General features: G+C 36.3%; 1 protein-coding gene and 1 pseudogene across 5 annotated transcripts in view; one reads left to right on the top strand and one right to left on the bottom strand.

Moving 5' to 3' along the window:
- The first annotated feature begins 962 nt into the window (after positions 1–962).
- LOC115849103 (protein farnesyltransferase/geranylgeranyltransferase type-1 subunit alpha pseudogene) lies at positions 963–2120 on the top strand (annotated as a pseudogene).
- Positions 2121–8378: 6258 nt separating this feature from the next.
- CDC27 (cell division cycle 27) overlaps positions 8379–20536 on the bottom strand; it is a 58727-nt gene continuing 46569 nt past the window's right edge. For 2 of the 5 annotated variants that reach the window (XM_030850082.2, XM_030850083.2), the window contains exons 15-19: positions 19214–19331; positions 16783–16911; positions 13618–13692; positions 12643–12799; positions 8380–11432 (exon numbers count right to left, since the gene is read on the bottom strand). In XM_030850082.2, coding sequence (XP_030705942.1) covers positions 11350–11432; positions 12643–12799; positions 13618–13692; positions 16783–16911; positions 19214–19331 — 562 coding nt within the window. In that variant the 3' untranslated portion in view covers positions 8380–11349. Of the gene's footprint in view, positions 11433–12642; positions 12819–13617; positions 13693–16782; positions 16912–19213; positions 19332–20536 lie in introns of all 5 variants that reach the window. The other 3 variants (XM_030850087.2, XM_030850086.3, XR_011377069.1) reach the window with 3 other exon arrangements.

Here is a 20536-nt window from a genome sequence, read left to right as displayed (position 1 = left end):
AGTCAGCTGAGGCCCTCACTGAGACTTCATCATAGCTCAACGTCTCCCTCTGCTCGACCTGCTTCCTTTCCTTCTCTTCCGTAGATGTTGATCCTAAGAACATTCCCTAATAAAAGCTTTGTACATTAATTTTTGTTTCAGAGTCTCCTTCCTGGGGACCTCAGCCTGCGACACTTCACTTCAACCATTTCTTGGGAAGCCCCACCAAAGTGAGGGCATAAATGAAGAAGAGGAAGACATTGGATACAGGAAAAAGGAGAACCATCATAAAGGAAGAGCAAAGGGAATCTCTAGGATGATGGTAAAGAGAAAGCTAAGGATGCAACTAACAGAAGGCAACCAGTCCAGATAGAAGCAGTTCTGAAAGCTACAGAAGACACTTCAAGATGATGAAACCGATAGCATAACTGATACAGTTGAACATGCTGAGAGGAGATTTGGACAAATGGTAAAGAGTTTGGAGTTGAATTAATTATAAGTATTTAAAAGTTAACAATGAGAAACAAGGCAAATAATCTAGGGAAAACAAAAAAAAATTGTACAGGGAAGGAAATCACAGTGTTATATTGGCTCAGTTGTGAACAGGGTTTAAAAAGTGATGAAATTGTAAACCTTGAATATTGCTCTAGCCACAGTTATAATTATACTGAAGGCAGACTAGGAAGATTATTTATGTAGGGAGAAGCGATATAGGAAATATAAATCTTCATTCTCCTCAGTGGCAGTCAGTAGATAACTCCTAAAATTGAAAAATCAAACATTGCATTTGGAGAATACAGATAAATACTAAGAGAATCTGGTAAAGGAGATGAAAGTGATTCCCTCTGGGGAAGAGACTGCTCTTTTTTACAAGTGTGAAAACCTTTTTCACTATTCAAACTATAGGAATGTCTGTCTTTGATAAGAATAAATGTAATAGGGGCGGGGCCTCCGCCGCCTCCTCCGCGGCGGGCCGAGGAGCGATGGCGGCCGCAGACGGCGTCCGGGCGGCTGCGCAGGGCGGGGAACCTGGTCAGCCCGACACGCAGCCGCCCCAGCCGCCGCAAGAAGAGGTGGCGGCGTCCCCTATGGACGAAGTGTTCCTGAGCCTGGACTCGCCCACCTATGTCCTGTACAGGGACAGGGCAGAATGGGCTGATATAGATCCAGTGCTGCAGAATGATGGCCCCAATGCAGCGGTCCAGATCATTTATAGTGAAAAATTTCAAGATGTTTATGATGATTTCCGGGCTGTCCTGCAGCGTGACGAGAGAAGTGAACGGGCTTTTAAACTAACCAGAGATGCTATCGAGTTAAATGCAGCCAATTACACAGTGTGGTATTTTCGGAGAGTTCTCTTAAAGTCACTTCAAAAGGATCTACGTGAGGAAATGAACTACATCACGGCAAAAATTGAGGAACAGCCCCCTAAACTATCAAGTTTGGCAGCATAGGCGAGTGCTCGTGGAATGGCTGAGAGACCCATCTCAGGAGCTTGAGTTTATTGCTGATATTCTTAATCAGGATGCAAAGAATTATCACGCCTGGCAACATCGACAATGGGTTATTCAGGACTTTCACTTTTGGGATAATGAGCTGCAGTATATAGACCAACTTCTCAAAGAGGATGTGAGAAATAACTGTCTGGAACCAAAGATAGTTCGTAATTTCTAACACCACGGGCTACAATGATCGTGCTGTATTGAAGAGAGAAGTCCAGTACACTCTGCAACGGATCAAACTAGTACCACATAATGAAAGTGCAGGGAACTATTCGAAAGGGATTTTGCAGGATCGTGGTCTTTCCAAGTATCCCAACCTGTTAAATCAATTACTTGATTTACAACCAAGTCGCAGTTCCCCCAATTGCCTTTCTCGTGGACATCTATGAAGACATGCTAGGAAACCAATACGACAACAAGGAGGACATTCTTAATAAAGCATTAGAGTTATGTGAAATCCTAGCTAAAGAAAAGGACACTATAAGAAAGGAATATTGGAGATATATTGGAAGATCCCTTCAAAGCAAACACAGTACAGAAAGTGACCCATCTACAAATGTACAGCAATAACACCATCTAGAAGAACTTGATGGGATGCTTTTATTTTTGTAGGAGACTCTAATGCAGGAGTTAAAAACCAGAGCGATATTCCCTTTGTCTGTGGTGTAAAACGTACATTACACAGGTACTGCTTTTTAACATGAACTCAGTGTCGTGCTCCTTGGGTGCTGCTGCTATTCAGACTAGTTCTAAGTAATTTGGTTCTTGTTAAGCAGAGTAATTCAGGGGAGGGAGGAGAAACAGGAAGTCCCCAAAGGAACTTTTGGAGCCTTTCAACATTTACTGTAACCCCTTAGCATCAACTCCCCCTAAACGGTGTATGTCAAGATTTGCAGCGTTAATGTTTGCAGGTAACGCATATGTAAAGGATATGAGTCACTTACATTTCGGTTCAGAAAGCAGGGAATGCAGTTGTTACATTAGAGCTGCTCTGCCACACTCACAGTATCTTGCTATCACTGTAACCAACTAATGCCAAAAGAATGTTTTTTGTTGTTGTTGTTGTTGTTGTTGTTTTTGCGGTACATGGGCCTCTCATTGTTGGGGCTTCTCCCGTTGCGGAGTGCAGGCTCAGCGGCCATGGCTCACGGGCCCAGCCACTCCGCGGCAATGTGGGATCTTCCCGGATCGGGGCACGAACCCGCGTTCCCTGCATCGGCAGGCAGACTCTCAACCACCGCACCACCAGGGAAGCCCTGTTTCTCCCTTTTGGAATGAGAATGTCTGTCCTATGCCTGTCTCAGTATCGTATCTTGGAAACACATAACTTGTTTGGTTTCACAGGTTCACAGATGGAGAGGAATCTGCCTCAAGATGAATTGTACCTCGGGACTTCCCTGGAGGTCCAGTGGTTGAGATTTCGCCTTCCAATGCAGAGGGTGCGAGTTCAATCCCTGGTCGGGGAGATGGGATCTCACATGCCTCGCAGCTAAAAAGCCAAGGCATAGAACAGAAGAAATATTGTAAGAAATTCAATAGAGACTTTAAAAATGGTCCACATTGGGGCTTCCCTGGTGGTGCAGTGGTTGAGAGTCCGCTTGCTGATACAGGGGACATGGGTTTGTGCCCCGGTTTGGGAAGATCCCACATGCTGCGGAGCAGCTGGGTCCGTGAGCCATGGCCGCTGAGCCCGCGCGTCCGGAGTCTGTGCTCCGCAACGGGAGAGGCCACAGTAGTGAGAGGCCCGCGTACCGCAAAATAAAAAAAAAAAAAAAAGGTCCACATCAAAAAAAAAAAAAAAAAAAAAAAAGATGACTTGTACCTCAGGTCTCACCCATATCTGATTTAGATGATATTTGGATGAGACTTTGGAGTTGATGCCAGAACCAGTTAAGACTTTTGGGCTGCTGGGATGGAATAAATGTATTTTGCAGGTGAGAAGGACATGAATTTTGGGGGGGAAGAGGGAGAATCCAGTGGACTGAATGTTTATGTCCTCTCAAAATTCATGTGTTGAAATACTAACCCCCAATGTGATGGTATTAAGAGGTGGGGCCTTAGGAAGTGATTAGGGCATGAGGGCAGAACCCTCATGAATGGAATTAGTTCACTTATAGAAGAGACCCTAGAGAGGTCCCTTTCCTCTTCTGCCTTGTGAGGACATAGCTAGAAGACCACCATTTATGAACCAGGAAGTGGGCCTTCATCAGACACCGAATCTGCTAGCACCTTGATCTTGGACTCCACAGCCTCCAGAACTGTGAGAATGTTGTTTAAGCCACCCAGTTTGATATTTTTGTTACAGCAGACTGTATGCCCTACCTTTCCTCCTTTCTTTGCTCTTTATTTATTTTATTAATTATTGTTATGGGCTCATAAATTCCTATTTTTCTCCAATAGCATTATTGTACTTGATTTTGGGAGGATCAAATGTATTGTTTGGGCAGTCCAGTTGGCTCCTGTGTCCTTGTGACGTGCCTCCAACTCCAACTGAGTATTGTCAAGTTTTGAATTTTTGCCCATCTGTTTGGTGAGAAATTGTTATCTCTATGTAGTATTTTTTTCTTTTTTAATATTTATTTATTTTGGCTACGCCAGATCTTCGTTGTGGCATGCGGACTTCTTAGTTGCGGCATGCAAACTCTTAGTTGCTGCATGCATGCAGGATCTAGTTCCCTGACCAGGGACTGAACCCAGGCCCCCTGCATTGGGAGCACGGAGTCTTACTCACTGGACCACCAGGGAAGTCTCTGTATCTCTATGTAGTTTTAATTTGCATGGATCTGACTGAATTTGAACTTTACATGTTTAAGGGGCATTTTGTTATATCTTTTCGTGAATTGTGTTGTTCGTGTCTTTCCCTCTCTCAAAATTAAAAAAAATTTTTTTTTACACATTAGGGGAATTATCCCTTTATCTGTGACATAAGGGCAAATATTTCTTCCCAGTTTGTCATTTGTCTTTCTTTTGGTCATGCAAAGTGTTTTTAATGTAGTCAAATTTATCAATGCTTTTTGTTGATTTTTTTTTCAATTAAGGTGACATTTCACTTCCTCATATGCTTTTAAAAGCATATTTTTCTTTAGCTTTGCAGTTGTTTTGGGGAGAGTCTTTTTTATCAGCAGAAAGCCTTTAATTTACGTTTGCTGGCTTTTTGCAATAGTTTTGTATGGACGGGGATCGCTTTGCTCTATTCCCAGTCATTTCATGGGCAGGATTCCTAGTTTGAGAGCTCTTTTTTGCAGTTTCAGGATCTTGCTGGTAGGGGTGGGAAGAATGATGTGCTTTCTCTTTTCTGCCAGTCTTTTATTTCCCCTTTTTCCTTTCAATGCCTCTTTTTCATATCTTATTCTCCCGTAGAAACACTGCTTGTATGAGGCTGCCACTCCTGGTTCCAGACATTTTTAACCTTTCCCTGAAGTGAGGGCTATAATCTACCAAGTCCCAACCTGTGTTTGGTATTTTACATTTGTTTCATTTTTTCCCCCGAAGATTCTGGGCTTCCTGTAATAAGTCTTCTACTCCATTCAGCTCTGTCCATGGAGAGACTTAGCCTTTTTCCTCACTTTCTGTGACCACAGGCTAATGGTGATAGCAGGATCCCTACTGGAAAATTTCCGCTCTACTTACAGGTAATTTGAAGTTATAGTATTCTCTTAATAATGAAGGCATGAAACATGTACAGTTTTGTTCTACTTGATTTTATGGTTGTTTTGGGAGAGGGACAGATTTGTAATCAGGTTAAGTGCCATTGTTTTCCAGCCCTAGGAGTCTCAATATACTTTTTTCTTATCAGACATACATTTCAGCACCCAGTCACGATGTAAACCATTGAAAACTAGCGATGGAAAGGAGGTATCTTAATTATCAATGGTTATAAATGGTAGTTGAAGCGAGAGTTGTGTTGGAATTGGCAATGAGATTAACAAAGGCAACATATTGCACATGAGTGGTTTTAGATTATATCGAGTTGAAAGTTTGAGAAAATTAAGATGCATTTTCTTTAAGACTCGGAATAAAACAATGAGTGCTTGATATTATGGCTGCTACTGCTCCATATAATATTGGTGATCCCAGCCACAGCAATTAAAAAGAAAAAAGAAATGAGGTATTTTACACAAGGATTAAAAAGGAATTAATGCGAGAGAGAGGCCTGGACATATATACACTACCAAACGTAAGGTAGATAACTAGTGGGAAAGCAGCCGCATAGCACAGGGAGATCAGCTCGGTGCTTTGTGACCACCTGGAGGGGTGGGAGGGAGGGAGATGCAAGAGGGAAGAGATATGGGAACATGTGTATATGTATAACTGATTCACTTTGTTATAAAGCAGAAACTAACACACCATTGTAAAGCAATTATACTCCAATAAAGACGTAAAAAAATAAAAAATAAAAAAAAAATACATGATGGGGAAAAAAAAAGGAATTAATGTCAGGAATTCCCTGCTCAAATAGAAACCCTACAAATTCTTAGAATAAGAAAGTTCACTAAGTTTTTAGGATCAACTGACAAAAAGCGCTACCCTCTCTACAGCAGTGTGGTAGGTGCTCTTGGCTGCTAAGCCAACAGCCATTCCCCCTTCTTTGCTAACAAAATCTCTGGGTCCAAACACAGATCACAATGTATCTAAACCAGTCATGGCAAACCCAGTCCCTTTTACCAGATTCTAAAATTTACCAAGTATCCCTTGCAGCTAAGGATGATTATTTGACCCAGTCCTGGCCAAAAATATGTAAGCAAATGTGTGCCAAGCTGTTCCTGCAAAAGATCTTCCTCTTTTTGCAAATGCTTTGGTTTCTCTAAGACTTAGTTTCCTCTTGTATGAAACAGGTAATACATGCCTTACCTTATAAGGCTGTAAAGATGAAATGAGATTATTCTTATATCAAAGTGATCCATAAATCCTAAATAAAAAGAAGATGAATGCTAGCATTTTTCAAGATATGCAAATGATTATGGTCACAGATTTATAGCATCGACTGGTATAAGGGCTGCAAACTGGCATAAGTTTAAGGAGTGCTGTTATATACAAAGAAATCCCTTTACCCAATCAAGTCTTTTCATTATTAGGAAACTAAGAACTGATGAATTTTTATTCTTGTGTAGCACCTTGCCCAGTGATGTATTAACTCACAAAATATTGAGAAAAATCTAACACCTTAGACTACATGTTATTTGGGGTGATTTGCAGATAGTTATGCCAATATAGCTGTAAGTTCTCGTTCAGGGGTTGCAGGATATAAAATGTCAGATTATATGTATAGTACATAGTATATGTGTATATATGTGTTTCTATTTGTGATGTTTCTATAACATCACCTCCACCCTGACAATACCACTGTATATTTGTACAGTGCTTTAGTTTTACAAAGCATTTCCATGCTTTAACACATATGATCCTCAGTCCTCTGTGGGATAAGAAGGGTAGATCTGATCTTCTTTGTATTGATGAGAAAAAAAGTTTAATTGTTCAGGGTCACACAGCAACTAAGGGGCAAAGTCTACACTTCCTAGATATCAGTCTAGTGCTTTTTAAAAATACATGATTAGAAACCTTAATTCTACATCTTTGCTCTCACTGTTACTTACTCTTTTTCTTATTCCAACTCCAGTGATGCACTATCCATTTGAATTTTCTTCTCAAATACAGCTTTTAGCCTCAAATTGAAAATTCCATTTTGAGGGTGTTGAATAAAAAGAATGCTTGTGTTAAGGGAAATTGGTAATTAAAAAAAAAAGTAAAAATGGAAGGAAAATCAAGCACTTAAAATTTCCTACTTTAAAGCAAATTCTAGTTACTCAAAAAAGGGATACCACTTTCAGTTTCAGTATGAAAAGTACAGAGGGAGGATACACATAAAAGCCCCTTCAAAGGACTAAGCATATAATAGATTTAAATCTACAGTTAGTAATAAAGTTTCCTTTGTAAAACCCGAACTTCTGTGATACTTAATGTCAAAATGCTAGGGAGGACACTTGAGAGTTAACATTAGATATGATCTGAAACTTCCAGAGAAGTCCAAAACTAAGTAAAAGGTTTTGAACATACACAAATGCCAAAAGTGTCCAGCTCTATCATTTAATAGTTGAGTCTTGGTTTTCTCTTTTGTAAAATGCAGTAGCACCTACCTTATAGGGTTGAGGACTGAAACTACTGTACACAAGGAAAGTAACACGGTGCACATGGCAAGATCTCACTAAACATAAGTATTTAGCAAAGTTTGCACTTCTGAACCTTCATGAACCATTAATTAGAGGCTAAACAAACCAAAGAATACTTCCTACCTACATTTCTAGTTATCCCTGCCCTGCTGACAGCAAATGGCCGGTCCTAGGGAAGGTTACGGTCTGAGTCATTCCCTCTCACCTGCTCAGCGCATCTCACTTTATGTCTTTTTCCCTATTGCTACCCTTTCTTCAAGTCTGAACAAAACCCTTCAGCTCTCTACCCTTTTTCCAAGATATCAAACTAGAGTAAAATTTGGTTTCTATATTCTACTTCTTTCAGATCTTGATATTTAAAATTGATTCTAATTAGAAAAAAGCTGTGTGTCCCTTTTAAAGGAATTTCAGAAATCACATGATTAAAGAATAATAAGCAGTTGACTTGCAAAGTAGCAGCTGCTGGCAAGGGACTTTTGTAGTTTGGGAAAAATGTGTTCTAAAAGTTACCATTTTTTGGTCACAATATTTATTTTGACATTCCAAATAATACTAAAAAAATGGTGTGAGTTAAAAAAATATATATATATATTAGAAGAGGGTGTAAGTTAAAAAAAAAATAGAGAAACATTGCCCTAGACTTTTGTGGAACATAAAACTGTAATCTTTCACTATTTTGCTGTGCCTTACTATAAAAATACAGATGGCACAGCTCTTATATAGCTTTAATGACTTGATTATAAATTTGCTTTCAAAAGTAATTTATTTGGATTTTCCATATCCTTTAATGAATTGCAAATATATTAACAGAAAAGACTTTCCCCCCCAAGACTGTACAATTTCCGAAATAAGTCAGGAAAAGCAAAAAGAAGACACAAAATTACATTGTTTCAATGCAAATAGAACACACACATCACACCCACGCTTGCATTTTCCTAGGTTTTCACAAAGAAAACAGGTCACCATATTTCTTGTGAAGACCCATACTATACTCTGGCTAAACAGAGACTTGCAAACTTTTTTCTTCAAAAAGAGCATTTTTAATAGACTAAATACTGGTTATCACTGAGTTTTTGTTTAAGGTACAACAGCAGCATGGTTCAAATGTCACTTGCAGTTCTTGGAAAAAATAAAAATTTTAAAGTGATGAAATACAGAAAAAGTAGGACCACCTTTCATTATTTTGAGTACCATTGTTCTCTTGAAAAAATATTTTCCAAACTTCTAAAATCCCAGAGTTAAGAACCATTTCCAAGGGGGAAAATATCCAATGCCACAACATAACTTCTGAACAAGAGTGTGTGTGTGTGTTTTTGTGTGTGTACACACACATGTGAAAAGCTTAAAGAGAAACAAGGACGTCAAAGTACTTAGTATTTCTGATTTCCTTCAAAATAACTTATGAAATTTGAAGCAAACATTTTGCTTGATCAAAATGCATATCTTCTTCTGGTTGTTTAATCTCCATTCCAAGCAAAAAAGAAAGAAAAAAAGAAAAGAGAAAGCCAGAAACAGTAAATAGGTGGGAAATAAGGCTTCAAATACCTAAATGACTCTGAAAGTAGAGGTGTGAGGAAAATGCAATCAGGTCAAGCTTAGGCTGATTATCCCTCAGCCAACCATTGCCATGCTGTGCCTTCCACAACTATCCTTTTATCCTTGGTCTCAAAATTAGTACCAGAAAGACTTACTTCTGGCACAGGACATAAATTCCTACTACAAAAAATAACTAATTATACATCAGCAAATTGTTTTCTGAGCATAGCTTTCTCCAAGCTCTGTAACAAAGAGCTCAGTCCAAAGCTTTCTATGAAACTCTATATTTGATACTGTTATACAGCTGGCTTATGATTTGCCAATTAAAAAAATAAAAGAATATAAAATTAAATATTACAGAACTAATGGATAAAAATGGAATATTTGTTAGAATCCAAGTGCTAGCCTTTGGGAATTTTTAATGATATTCGTTTACTCACAACCTTTCCTTTTTCTTATAAATTATTTTTTTTTAGGCAGCACATATATAGATTTAGGTAGAAAATTTTGTTAAATACCTCTCTGGCACCCAATACCTAATCTAAGACTCTGACTTGAATTAGTTTGTAACGGTATCTAAGCCACATTCAAATCAGCAGATTAATAGTAAATGATAGAAAATTACTGAGTCTACAGGCTAAAATTTTTTTCTTATCTTCTGTAATCCACCTTATTTTCACAGCTTGACTAACAAATACAGGTAACCAGTAGATAAGTTTGTCCTTCATCAAATAATCCAAAACAATAACTGTAGGCCTGTCATTCATAAGAAACTATAAATTTGTTATATTCTGACATTGGCACTTAACAAAATGTTAACTAAAGTTTCTCTAAAAATTTCCATACATTACAATAAAGGAGATACACAATTTAAGACTTTAAATTGGTTACTGTGAAATTCCAATAATTCCCATTTCATTATGCATAATTAGATCTTTAAAATTATGGTCATTCCCCAAAGACATCAACCTATATTATGACAAACTCAAAAGAGAATTCCTCTCCTTCGTAAGAGCGGGGTTTTTTTTCAGCTAAGAATTTCTAATATCCTAAACCCAATCACTCTCAGTAAATGTTTTGGTGACTCACACTATTGAAAATAATTTGAAGCAGAGAGTTGAAAAGAATGGAAATGACCTCAACTGAAGGTAACCACACATTCTTGCACCCTGCTTAAACACTTAGAAAAGTCAGAGGGATACTGTCTTGAACAAATATAGATTCAAGGTTACGGCAGGATTCTGACTGTATTAAGGCTTTCACTGTCATGATCTCCTAAAGTCTTTGCATTTAGTGTTCTCATTTTGATTCTTCTGGTGAACTTAAATGGTTATTAAGAGCCTTTTTTTGGCTTTTCAGTGGGCAACCCTTCTATCATCTCTGAATGTTAAAGGTGATCCCACAGAGCTCAAAGAGAAGAGGCAATATGGTAAGGACCAATTTTAAAGTTTGTAATACCTAGACAACAATGATCAACACTTTGAAGCAAGATGAATAAATTAAAATTCTTGGTTAGACATTAAAGTATTCTTGCCAAGAGTAATTGTACACTGTATGGAGGGATATTGATTCCTACATATGAGTTCCAATATGCCCATTATATTTGTTTATGGGAGACACTGCAAGTTTAAGGTAATTTACATTCCTTGGCAATCAAGTTACTCTGTTATAGGCAATGTCTTTTATTGTTCCATCTGGCACTTGCTAACACCATTCTTGAAGAACCTAGAAATGAAGATCAGTCACTTTGTTTATCAGGAACAGAACCAAGTAAAACAAATTTTTGGAAAAACGACCAAGAGATTCTGGTTCATCACCATTTTCCATCTCTAATGGTTCCTTCAAGATAAAACAAAACTCTTCCTTCCATGATAGCTTTCCAACAAAGGGAGATTAAAGAAAAAAAAAGAAAAGAAAGTTTCCCACCCTACCTACCCTCTAAATTGTCATTCATACTGGTGAAAGAGCCAGTCTTGTTAGCAGCTAAATATTGCACTGCCTTTCATTCTGTGTACAGTCAGGGTCCAATGAAAGGGGCACACTCAGGGTATAAGTGATGGATGATGACACTGCTGGCTCAAGAGTGAAGACTCAGTATATGGAAGGACAAGAAACACATCAGCACTAGTCACACATCCAGTTGCAAAAGTCTTGATTTCCAGAAGTTAAAATTCATCACTTTCAGCTGCATGAAGTTGTGTGTCATCCGCATCTGTCATGCTGCTCTCCTGGGATTCATCTGTTCCCACTTTAAAAATAAAACAAAAATCTACAGTAAGGTATCTGACAAATATTTTTTGTTGGTTCATGAAAACAAGAAAATTATTATATTCAGAGAGATGAGACCTTAAATAAAAGCCCTTAAAAATCCTGATATCCTTCAATAAAATGCAATTCAAGTTCCTTATTTTATAGCATGTCTAAGATTATTTTATTGCATTTAAACTTTAAGAGTTTTAACTACTAAAACTGCCTCTCCCTAATGAATTCCTATTCCTAACCTAAGAATCAGAACTATTCTCTGACATTCCGTCCAATTGTTGACTCCACTTTGGGGACAGTCCCTGTTAGTTCACAAAAATATAGAATATAAATATATTTCTGGAACAAAGTCATCTTAGTTTATCTCATCAGAGGTCTCTCAATTCTCTTACTAAAAAATATTAATATATTAAGTCTTGGCTCTCATTAATTATTTTAAGACATACTCTCAATTAAGCGATAGAGTATATATATTTTTTGCTTTTTAATTAATTGATGTATAGCTGATTTACAATATTATATTAGTTTCAGGTGTACAATGTAGTGATTCAGTATAGGGATAGAGTATTTACTGCCTTAAGTTATCAATCTAATTCTTTGTTCCTTCCTCTTTTTTTGATCTCTCCATTTAAATATATTCACCATATATTTAGATTTTAGGTTTGTGAGAGCTACATAGAATTTGAATAGCTACTACAGATCTGTCAGTACTTTAAAAGGTGCACAAATTTATTATTCATTCACTTAACACTTATAATGTTTTCAACATAGTCACACCTATCATCTTTTCTCCCCCTACCACGTTCCTATGAAGCAGATAAGGCAGGCATTAGTTACATAGATTGAAGCTTAGGTAAAAATTAGCAATGGATTTGTCAAAAATCACGCAGCAAACTAGATCCAGAACTGAAACTAGTTATCTGGCTCCATATGCATGCTGTTATTATACGACCCTGTTCAATTTCCCTAAAATTTCATTTGGTATAAAGAATCTAACATGGTTAGAGATAAAATAAAAAAGCAGTCCCTAAATCCGTATACAAAAGGTAGCTTTCTGAATACTCAAAAAAATTTCCATGTTTATTCTGTGCCATAAAGAAATATCTGTTTCATCTTACCAACTGTGATGTGGTGTTTCATTAGCTTTCTAGTTTGAATAACCACATATAAACCTAATTCACATGGATGATACTCACTGATCTGTTCCTCTTGGGTGATTGGCTCCTCATCATCTGGAAGGTAGCGCTTATCAATTGCCTCTTTAATCTGGTTATTGGCTCCTTTAGGATCTAAATCCATAGCCCAAGAGAAATTCATCAGGGCGAGGTGCGTTTGACCTAACTTCTTGTAAACCTAAAAATAAACAGCAGCACTACATTTTTCATTAAGTTGTAAGCTTCAGCTATAAAATCCTAAACATTTTAAATTTAAATTAGGCTCTTGATTATGTGCTATAAATTCATTCTGATGAGTAGGACATTTTCATCCTATCGAAGAATTCATACCAACTTTTGAGTTCCTTTTAATATATTCAGACATTATTTTCAGAATTCCTTGCCTATATCTCTCAGGTAGTGAGCTTCCAATAAATCTCACTCTGTCTGGAACAATGATAATGGAAAGAAATGGACTATAAGCTGCTTGATTAGCATTCATTTACACTGATTTTAAACGGAGTTACATCAACTCTCAGCACCTGTCCACTGTCCTCAGCTACCTTAACCAACTGGCATCTGGGGGCCCAGTGTGTAAAATCCTGACTAGTCTGGCCTTGGAAATTTTGCAAGCCATTTTTTCAAACTAAACAACACAGCGGCATTACTTTTCTTCTTTTGGGGGATGTTTGAGTATTTTATTGATAATTGGAAGCTAAGGGCTTTCCTTGAGGTAGCCTCAGTTAGGAACTCATTACTGGCCATTGGCTGCAAGTGCTAATACGCTTGCAAAACTATAGAAGGATTAGGGTTATAGGGTGTGTGTTCTTGCTTCTTCAGTAGGATGTCATCTTCTTAAGTGTTAAAACTAAATCCATTCTTTATTTCCAGAGCAATTAGTTCAGAGCTCTAGTTGAATTTGCTCAACAGATATTGCACAATAAAATATTATATTTATTCTTCAAAAATTAATATGTTATGAAAGTCACAGTTTAGAACCAGGGCCCCAATCTTTACCTTTCCTATTAAGAAGTAAACGAGGGACTCTTTGGGAACAATTTGTTTCAATTCTTCAAGTTCTTGTAAAGCAGACTGAAAAAAGCAAAGAAAAACACAGTAGCAAAATAGTACAGTTTTGACTAAGCAAGTGTTTTTATCTTAACTAAATCATCTTAACTAAAGCTTACTAGATCTTAATCAATGTACTTCCTTGTTGCATTAATTCTTGTTGTGAAAATAAAATGCAAGGAAAATACTTATGACAACAGGAACTAAGAAGTGGCAGGAATTCACCAAAATTTACTGAAAACACACAATTCTTTGTGAAATATGGAGGTGACAACCCTTGCTTTTGTCACCATTTTGTTTAAAATAACTAAACTCCATCACACTGTATATGAAAGTGTTTTAAAAACTAAGCTGCAGAACAACTCTGAAGTTCTGTTAATTTACCTTCTCCCTGACACCAGCACTAAGCTTTGAATACCAACCTGCCATTTTAACTAATGATGAAGAGCCTAAAATTTAACCCTCTGAATTGAGTTAAAATTATCTAGCAATTTTCTGACCACTGCTGAAGGGTTCAGGAGATTGAAAAGACAGATAGGTAAACTGCATTTGTATTTAAAAGAAAGATATGATGATTAAAAATAAAAACTGGGGCTTCCCTGGTGGCGAAGTGGTTGGGAGTCTGCCTGCCAATGCAGGGGACATGGGTTCGAGCCCTGATCTGGGAAGATCCCACATGCCACGGAGCAACTAAGCCTGTGTGCCACAACTGCTGAGCCTGCGTTCTAGAGCCCGTGAGCCACAGCTGCTGAGCCCACGTGCTGCAACTACTGAAGCCCATGTGCCTGGAGCCCATGCTCCGCAACGAGAAGCCCACACACCACAACGAAGAGTGGCCCCCACTCGCCGCAAAGCCCGAGCGCAGCAGCAAAGACCCAATGCAGCCAAAAATAAAAAACCCCAAAAAACTGGCTCCCCAAATGAGATACTGTCAATTTTTCACCTAGTAAGTGGACAAAAATAAAAAGTTTGATGTTACATGAAGTTACCATGAGTGAGGGAAATCAGGTATTCTCATCACTGAGGGCAGAATTGTAAATTGATGCAACCTCTATGTGATGGCAACTTAGCATTATCTATTAAGTTAACAACTGCAGGTAAACATTGATTCAGCAATCCCACTGTTAGGAATCTAGCCTAGTTATGTTAACTAACATAATATATTTCTAATCAGAACAATAAAAAATCAGTGAGAAGAGTGACACTGTTTAACATTTTTGCAAATCTCTGGTTAACAGAAGATAGCTGGACTCTCTTATCTGCTTCTGCATTCAATCTGTTATGATATCACATCAAGTAATTTTTGAAACATTCCACTGTACACTGGGGAGAAAATGAAAGTGAAAAAGGCAAATAACATCTAAATATTATTATGAAAATAGTTTTGACCTTGTGGACTTCTTGAAAGGGTTTTTGGGACCACCCCCACCAGAAGTTCCCAGACCATACTTTGAGAATCACTGCTTTAAAGAAATTTTAATCAAGATAACATACCCCAAAACTTCTATACTTCTACACCACACACAGTTCACACAGTTCAGAATTGATGTGTGTTTTTTCCTATGACTATATGTTACAACTGTTATCAAAATTTCATGTATCTATCATGCCTCCCCCCGATAATCTATCTGCAAATAGAAAAATAGTGAGAAATAGTGTCTAACACAGCACCAGAGTTCTCATTTTTGCTCTAAAAAACTTAAGACTTACACAACTAGATATCAACACAACACATTAAATAGGGTGGTGTCTAGCAATGTTTTTGCCACAGAGACTGAGGTGGCCCTCTAACACAATTTGATTTTCATTTTGGAGGCAAGACATTTCAGGAGCAATCAGTAACTGTTCCTTATGCCCTTTTTCTACCTGTATCTAATCCATGCATCAAAGTCGCCAAGCCCCAAACTGGTACTCAAAAATGACTATAACCATTACAGCCTGGACAGTGGATCAGATTAGAACATGAGCTTCTTGAAGCAAGTATAAGGCTGATTTACATGGCATTCCTGGTAGGTGTGGTGGCATTAAAATGGCTTTAAGAACAATAAATTGAATAAAATCCTTCAACAGAAAAACCTGACCACATATCTAGAGAAGTACAGTGAAGCAAAAAAATGAAAACAAATGCTGAATTACAATTATAGTGCTTCAAAGAACAAGTTAAAAGTGTTTATTAGATTTAAAAGACGTTTTAAAAGGACAGAACAGTAGGATTAGACATCCACTTCATAAAGAAAACCAGAGCGAGACTATAAGAATCACTGAATAAATGACAAAGAATAAATTATACATTTAATCCCTTTATATATCTTTCTTAGTCTTGTAAAAAGTAAGGGCTTACCACCGAGTTTGTATTTTTCGATTTCAGCAAATTTCAATGTGTACTGGAATAACAGATTTCTAGGGAAAGAGTCCACTAAAATGCATTATGTAACCCAAGTTTTTCCGTGCACTTAAATTTCGGGTATTTTTTTGGTAACTTTTTAACTGTTTTTAGTAGAAAGAGCCTGAATTTATTTAAAAAGTAACCTGAACTTAAAATCAAAACTTTGGATTCATAGTTTATGATTACCTAGTCTTCCTGTTATAAGATCTCATAACTCACTCTGTATACTTTTCCTTTATGTATTATTCTTGTGATTATTTGATTAATGTCTGTTCTCCCTCTAGAAGGGTACTAGATGGTAAGCTATTCAAAGGCAGGAAATATGGTTGCTTCACTTGCCACTATATTCCTAGTGCCTGACATATAACAGATACTCAAATAAATACTTATTGAAAAATGCACACATTCATTTGTCATCTGTTCGCATATTTTGGTCCTAACAGGATGGTTTATGTTTTACATTTAAGATAACTGCCTTTCCACGTAGGAAATCTTTTCAAGGGATAACCATATATTCCTAAATATCCATACACCCATCCTTCCCATGAGTACTTCTCATGAAGAAATAAAATCACACAGGCACAAAAAAGAAATAGCTTTTAAAAATGGGGAAAATAGACTATTTAAGATAAAAATTCAAGTATAAATAACTTTTAGTTTATTAAAAAAGGGGCAAAACTTAAGCAGTACAACGTTGGAGATGATTAAGATACATGTATATATCTTACCTTATATTTTTCATTTGCAAATAAAACTGAGGCTCTGTGAAATTTGCATAGAGGGTTCTTAGGATCAATAACAATGGCTTTGTTTAGGGTATCCAAAGCCTTCTCAGATTTTTTCAGTGCGTGCTGAACCTGTAAGAAATAAAGATCCTACTTTTCCTTTTGATATTTATGAGGAAAGGTGAAAACCAAACAGTGTGACTCAAAACCAACATAGCTCCCAATTCACCATTACCCTACATAATGATAATCAAGATTCTATCTTTAGAGTAGATAGTTGGTTACCTTTAAGCTTAAAAGATAAGAAAAACCTTTGTCTTCCTTCTCAAGAAAATCTGTACTATTTAGCTAGGTAATACTCACATTTTAACAGATTTATTATGGTCCTCTAAATATTAGACTTTTCGAAACTTTCCAAGAACCCCTAGAGGATTTGGCTCTAAAACTTACCAACCCTGTTTCACTCGGAACAATTACACTTTTACATATTTTAGGAATTTGTTTTAAAAATGGTCCTTCTGCTTTACATATTTGAAAACCATTAATCTGTAATTCTGGGTAGTAAATAATTTATTTTAAATAACTTAAAAAAAAACCAACCAAGTCTCACTATTTATTCCTGTGTACTCATATTCTGCTGTTCCTCCTTAGATGAATTATATGTTAAAAATGAAGTGGAAAAGACTCACAGACATAGAAAACAAACTTATGATTACCAAAGGGAAAGGGGTGGGGGAGGGATAAATTAGGAGTTTGGGACTAACAGATACAGACTACTATATACAAAATACATAAACAGCAAGGACCTACTGTATAGCACAGGGAACTATATTCAATATCTCATAATAACCTATAATGGGAAAGAATCTGAAAAATAATATATATATATATATATATAACTGAATCATCTTGCTGAAAACCTGAAACTAACACAACATTGTAAATCAACTATACTTCAAAAAAAAAACAAAAACAGGGAAACTATAGCAAAGATAAGTGAACTTTGTAGGTCTCAGAACCCACAGATCACACAGTGCTGGACTATGGGCTTTAGAAACTGGCCAGTGGGGGGTGTTCAACCATCACACTTTGTCTGTTTTATATTGTATAATTATGAAACCATGACCCAGTCTCTTACCTGGAATTTGAGTGTGATTGGAAAGTGGGATTAAAACTGAAATTATGTTCCTTGAAAATCTCAATTAAAATAAATAAGTTAATAAAATAAAATAAAGTGGAGTGAATGGATGTGATTGTGGAACTTTAACCAACAAGAATGTGAGAGTAGGTACTGCCAACATCTGGTGCTAAATTCATCTATGCAATGATCTTTGCAGAATGTTATTACTACATGGCGGCCAAATATTCTGCCCACAGAACTGAAATCCTAAATACTAGTTTCCTAACAGAGAAGCATACTCTTTTATCTAAAAACTTCAAAGAAATCACTCAAAATTATAAAACAATCTGTTCCACAATAACTTTAGAAGCAAGCCTACTATAAAATATGTTCAACTTCACTAAAAGGTATCAAGAGATAATCAAGTTCGGTTTATCTTAAGTGATGGAAAAAAAATCTTTAATTTGACATACTTTATATTTTTTGCACAGTATCTAACTATAAAAGAGGTTACCATGTCAATTTTTAAGAAAATTATTATAAAGAACTAGAATTCTTCCCCCAAAATGAATAGTGAAATTCCAAACTAATATAATTTTCCTCATATTGTACGCTTGCTCACACAAAAGCCAAACTTGCTGAGAGAAAGAAAAAGGGGCAGGGGAAGGAAAGAGGGAGAGGGAAAGGGGGTGAGAGGGCAAGAAAAAGAACTTAAGGTACCATGCTTGCAGAGAAACTAGTAAATGAGATTTTAAAAAGCAAACATACCTTTTCTCCTATCTTATCAAAGTACAACTTATTATCAGATACATTAAAAAAATATATAAAATTGGCAATCCACACTGCCTTATAATAATTTTAATTACTCCTGACATATCTATATCACTCAGAGGCTAAAATACAGGAAATAATTTGCCTTAAATTATTAATTACTTAATTTAGGAGCTAAATATTAATATGGAAAACTGCTTTCAAAAATATGAAGTATCTCATATGAGTGTTATAATAACACTCAAAAATATGAAGTATCTCATATGAATGTTATAATAACCCTATGAGGTATGCAAGGTGGTATTACTTGTCATTCATAAAATAGAACCTCAGAGAAATTAAGTAACTTGCCCAAGGAATGAGGGTACTCCAGTGATTTCTCTTTATGCCAAGCAAAAAGGCAATATTTTTGGCTGTAAAAGAATCTAGGATATTGTTTCAAGAATAACAATAACAAAAAGCCCTAATTTTCATTATAGCAATTAAGTCAATAACAAACATTTCAAAAGGGATTAACTGAACAATACTTAGAAAGCTACTTACTACTCCAATGTGGCAAAGCAAAACTGAACTTTGAGGGTTGATGTCAAGTGCTTTCTGGAAATGCATTTCTGCAAGGCTGAATTTTTCTTGCTTGTAATAAATCATTCCTAAACCATACCTGAGAGTTTAAAATAAAGTACAATTTTAGGGATATGAACTGCTAATTTAGTTCAACTAATAAAAGGATATGAATGGAATGTGGCATTTTAATAAACCAGTAGAAAAATACTGATGGTCTTAGGACAGGCAAAAACGATCAGTCATGATAAATTGTCAAAGAATTCTAGCCAAGTCACTTTTACAGGTAAAAACAATAAATCCAATCCAGTCAATCAATCAATCAATCAAATAAAACTATAACAATGAGGGAAAAAAGAAACCACATCCTTAGACCCACCACTACAATCTAGATTTAGTAACTAATTTTTACTGAGTGGTTATCATGTGTGTGTGCCAAGAATTTTGTTAAATTCTTTGTGTGATTTACCTCATTTAATCCTAGAAGGAACCAAGGAGATAGGTACTGTTACCAATCACATTTTTAAATAAAGAAACTGAGGCTTAGAGAAGTTAAATAACTTGCCCAAAGTTATACAGCTAATAAGGATTCTAATCAGTTCCTTCCTTTATGATTCTAGACCCTAAACTCCTAACAATGCTAATTCCATGTTATTTGTCCAAATGCATATATATTTTATACTATAATTAGAATATGCATAGTGTCATGTTCTGCTTCCATCCCGTCTCCCCACTCACTGTGCCAAAAATATGCTCCTATAGATTTCAAAATTTACAGATTTCAAAATTAAATTTTTTAAAGGCTTCAAATAGACTTCAAAATTATACATTTTAAAGACTACGTAACAGTATAGTAACTTCACATACAGGTATTTTTCCTGAATTTTCAAAACATCAAATGAACACATTGTGACAGATTTACATTAAGGATCCCTCTTGGCTAAACTAGCTAATGATGATGGGGAATAAACACCAAATAATTAAGAAAAAAAGCACAACAGTATATCTGCTTTATTTGTGTGGTTTTGTTTATTATTATAATTGTGTTAGAGGTGAAGAAAAGGTATGAAAAGTTCTGTGCTAATAACGGTGAAAGTGGAGATAACTGAAGATTGGAGTTGGAAAAACAAATTTGCTTAATGTTTAGTTAAATACTTATATAGTTACCTAAATAACTCAATATTGAAATTCTTCCCAGTAAAAGCTTGCTAGTCTAAATATTCCTCCTTTTCTCTAATTGAAACAATTATTTTTATAGCATAATATTTGATATGGTAAAGTTTTTTTTAAGAATGCAACTATTGC

Source organism: Globicephala melas, chromosome 20 (genome assembly GCF_963455315.2).
Source record: "Globicephala melas chromosome 20, mGloMel1.2, whole genome shotgun sequence".
NCBI lineage: Eukaryota > Metazoa > Chordata > Mammalia > Artiodactyla > Delphinidae > Globicephala > Globicephala melas.
The sequence above is the reverse complement of the archived record's forward strand: the minus strand, read 5'-3'. Positions and strand labels throughout refer to the sequence as shown.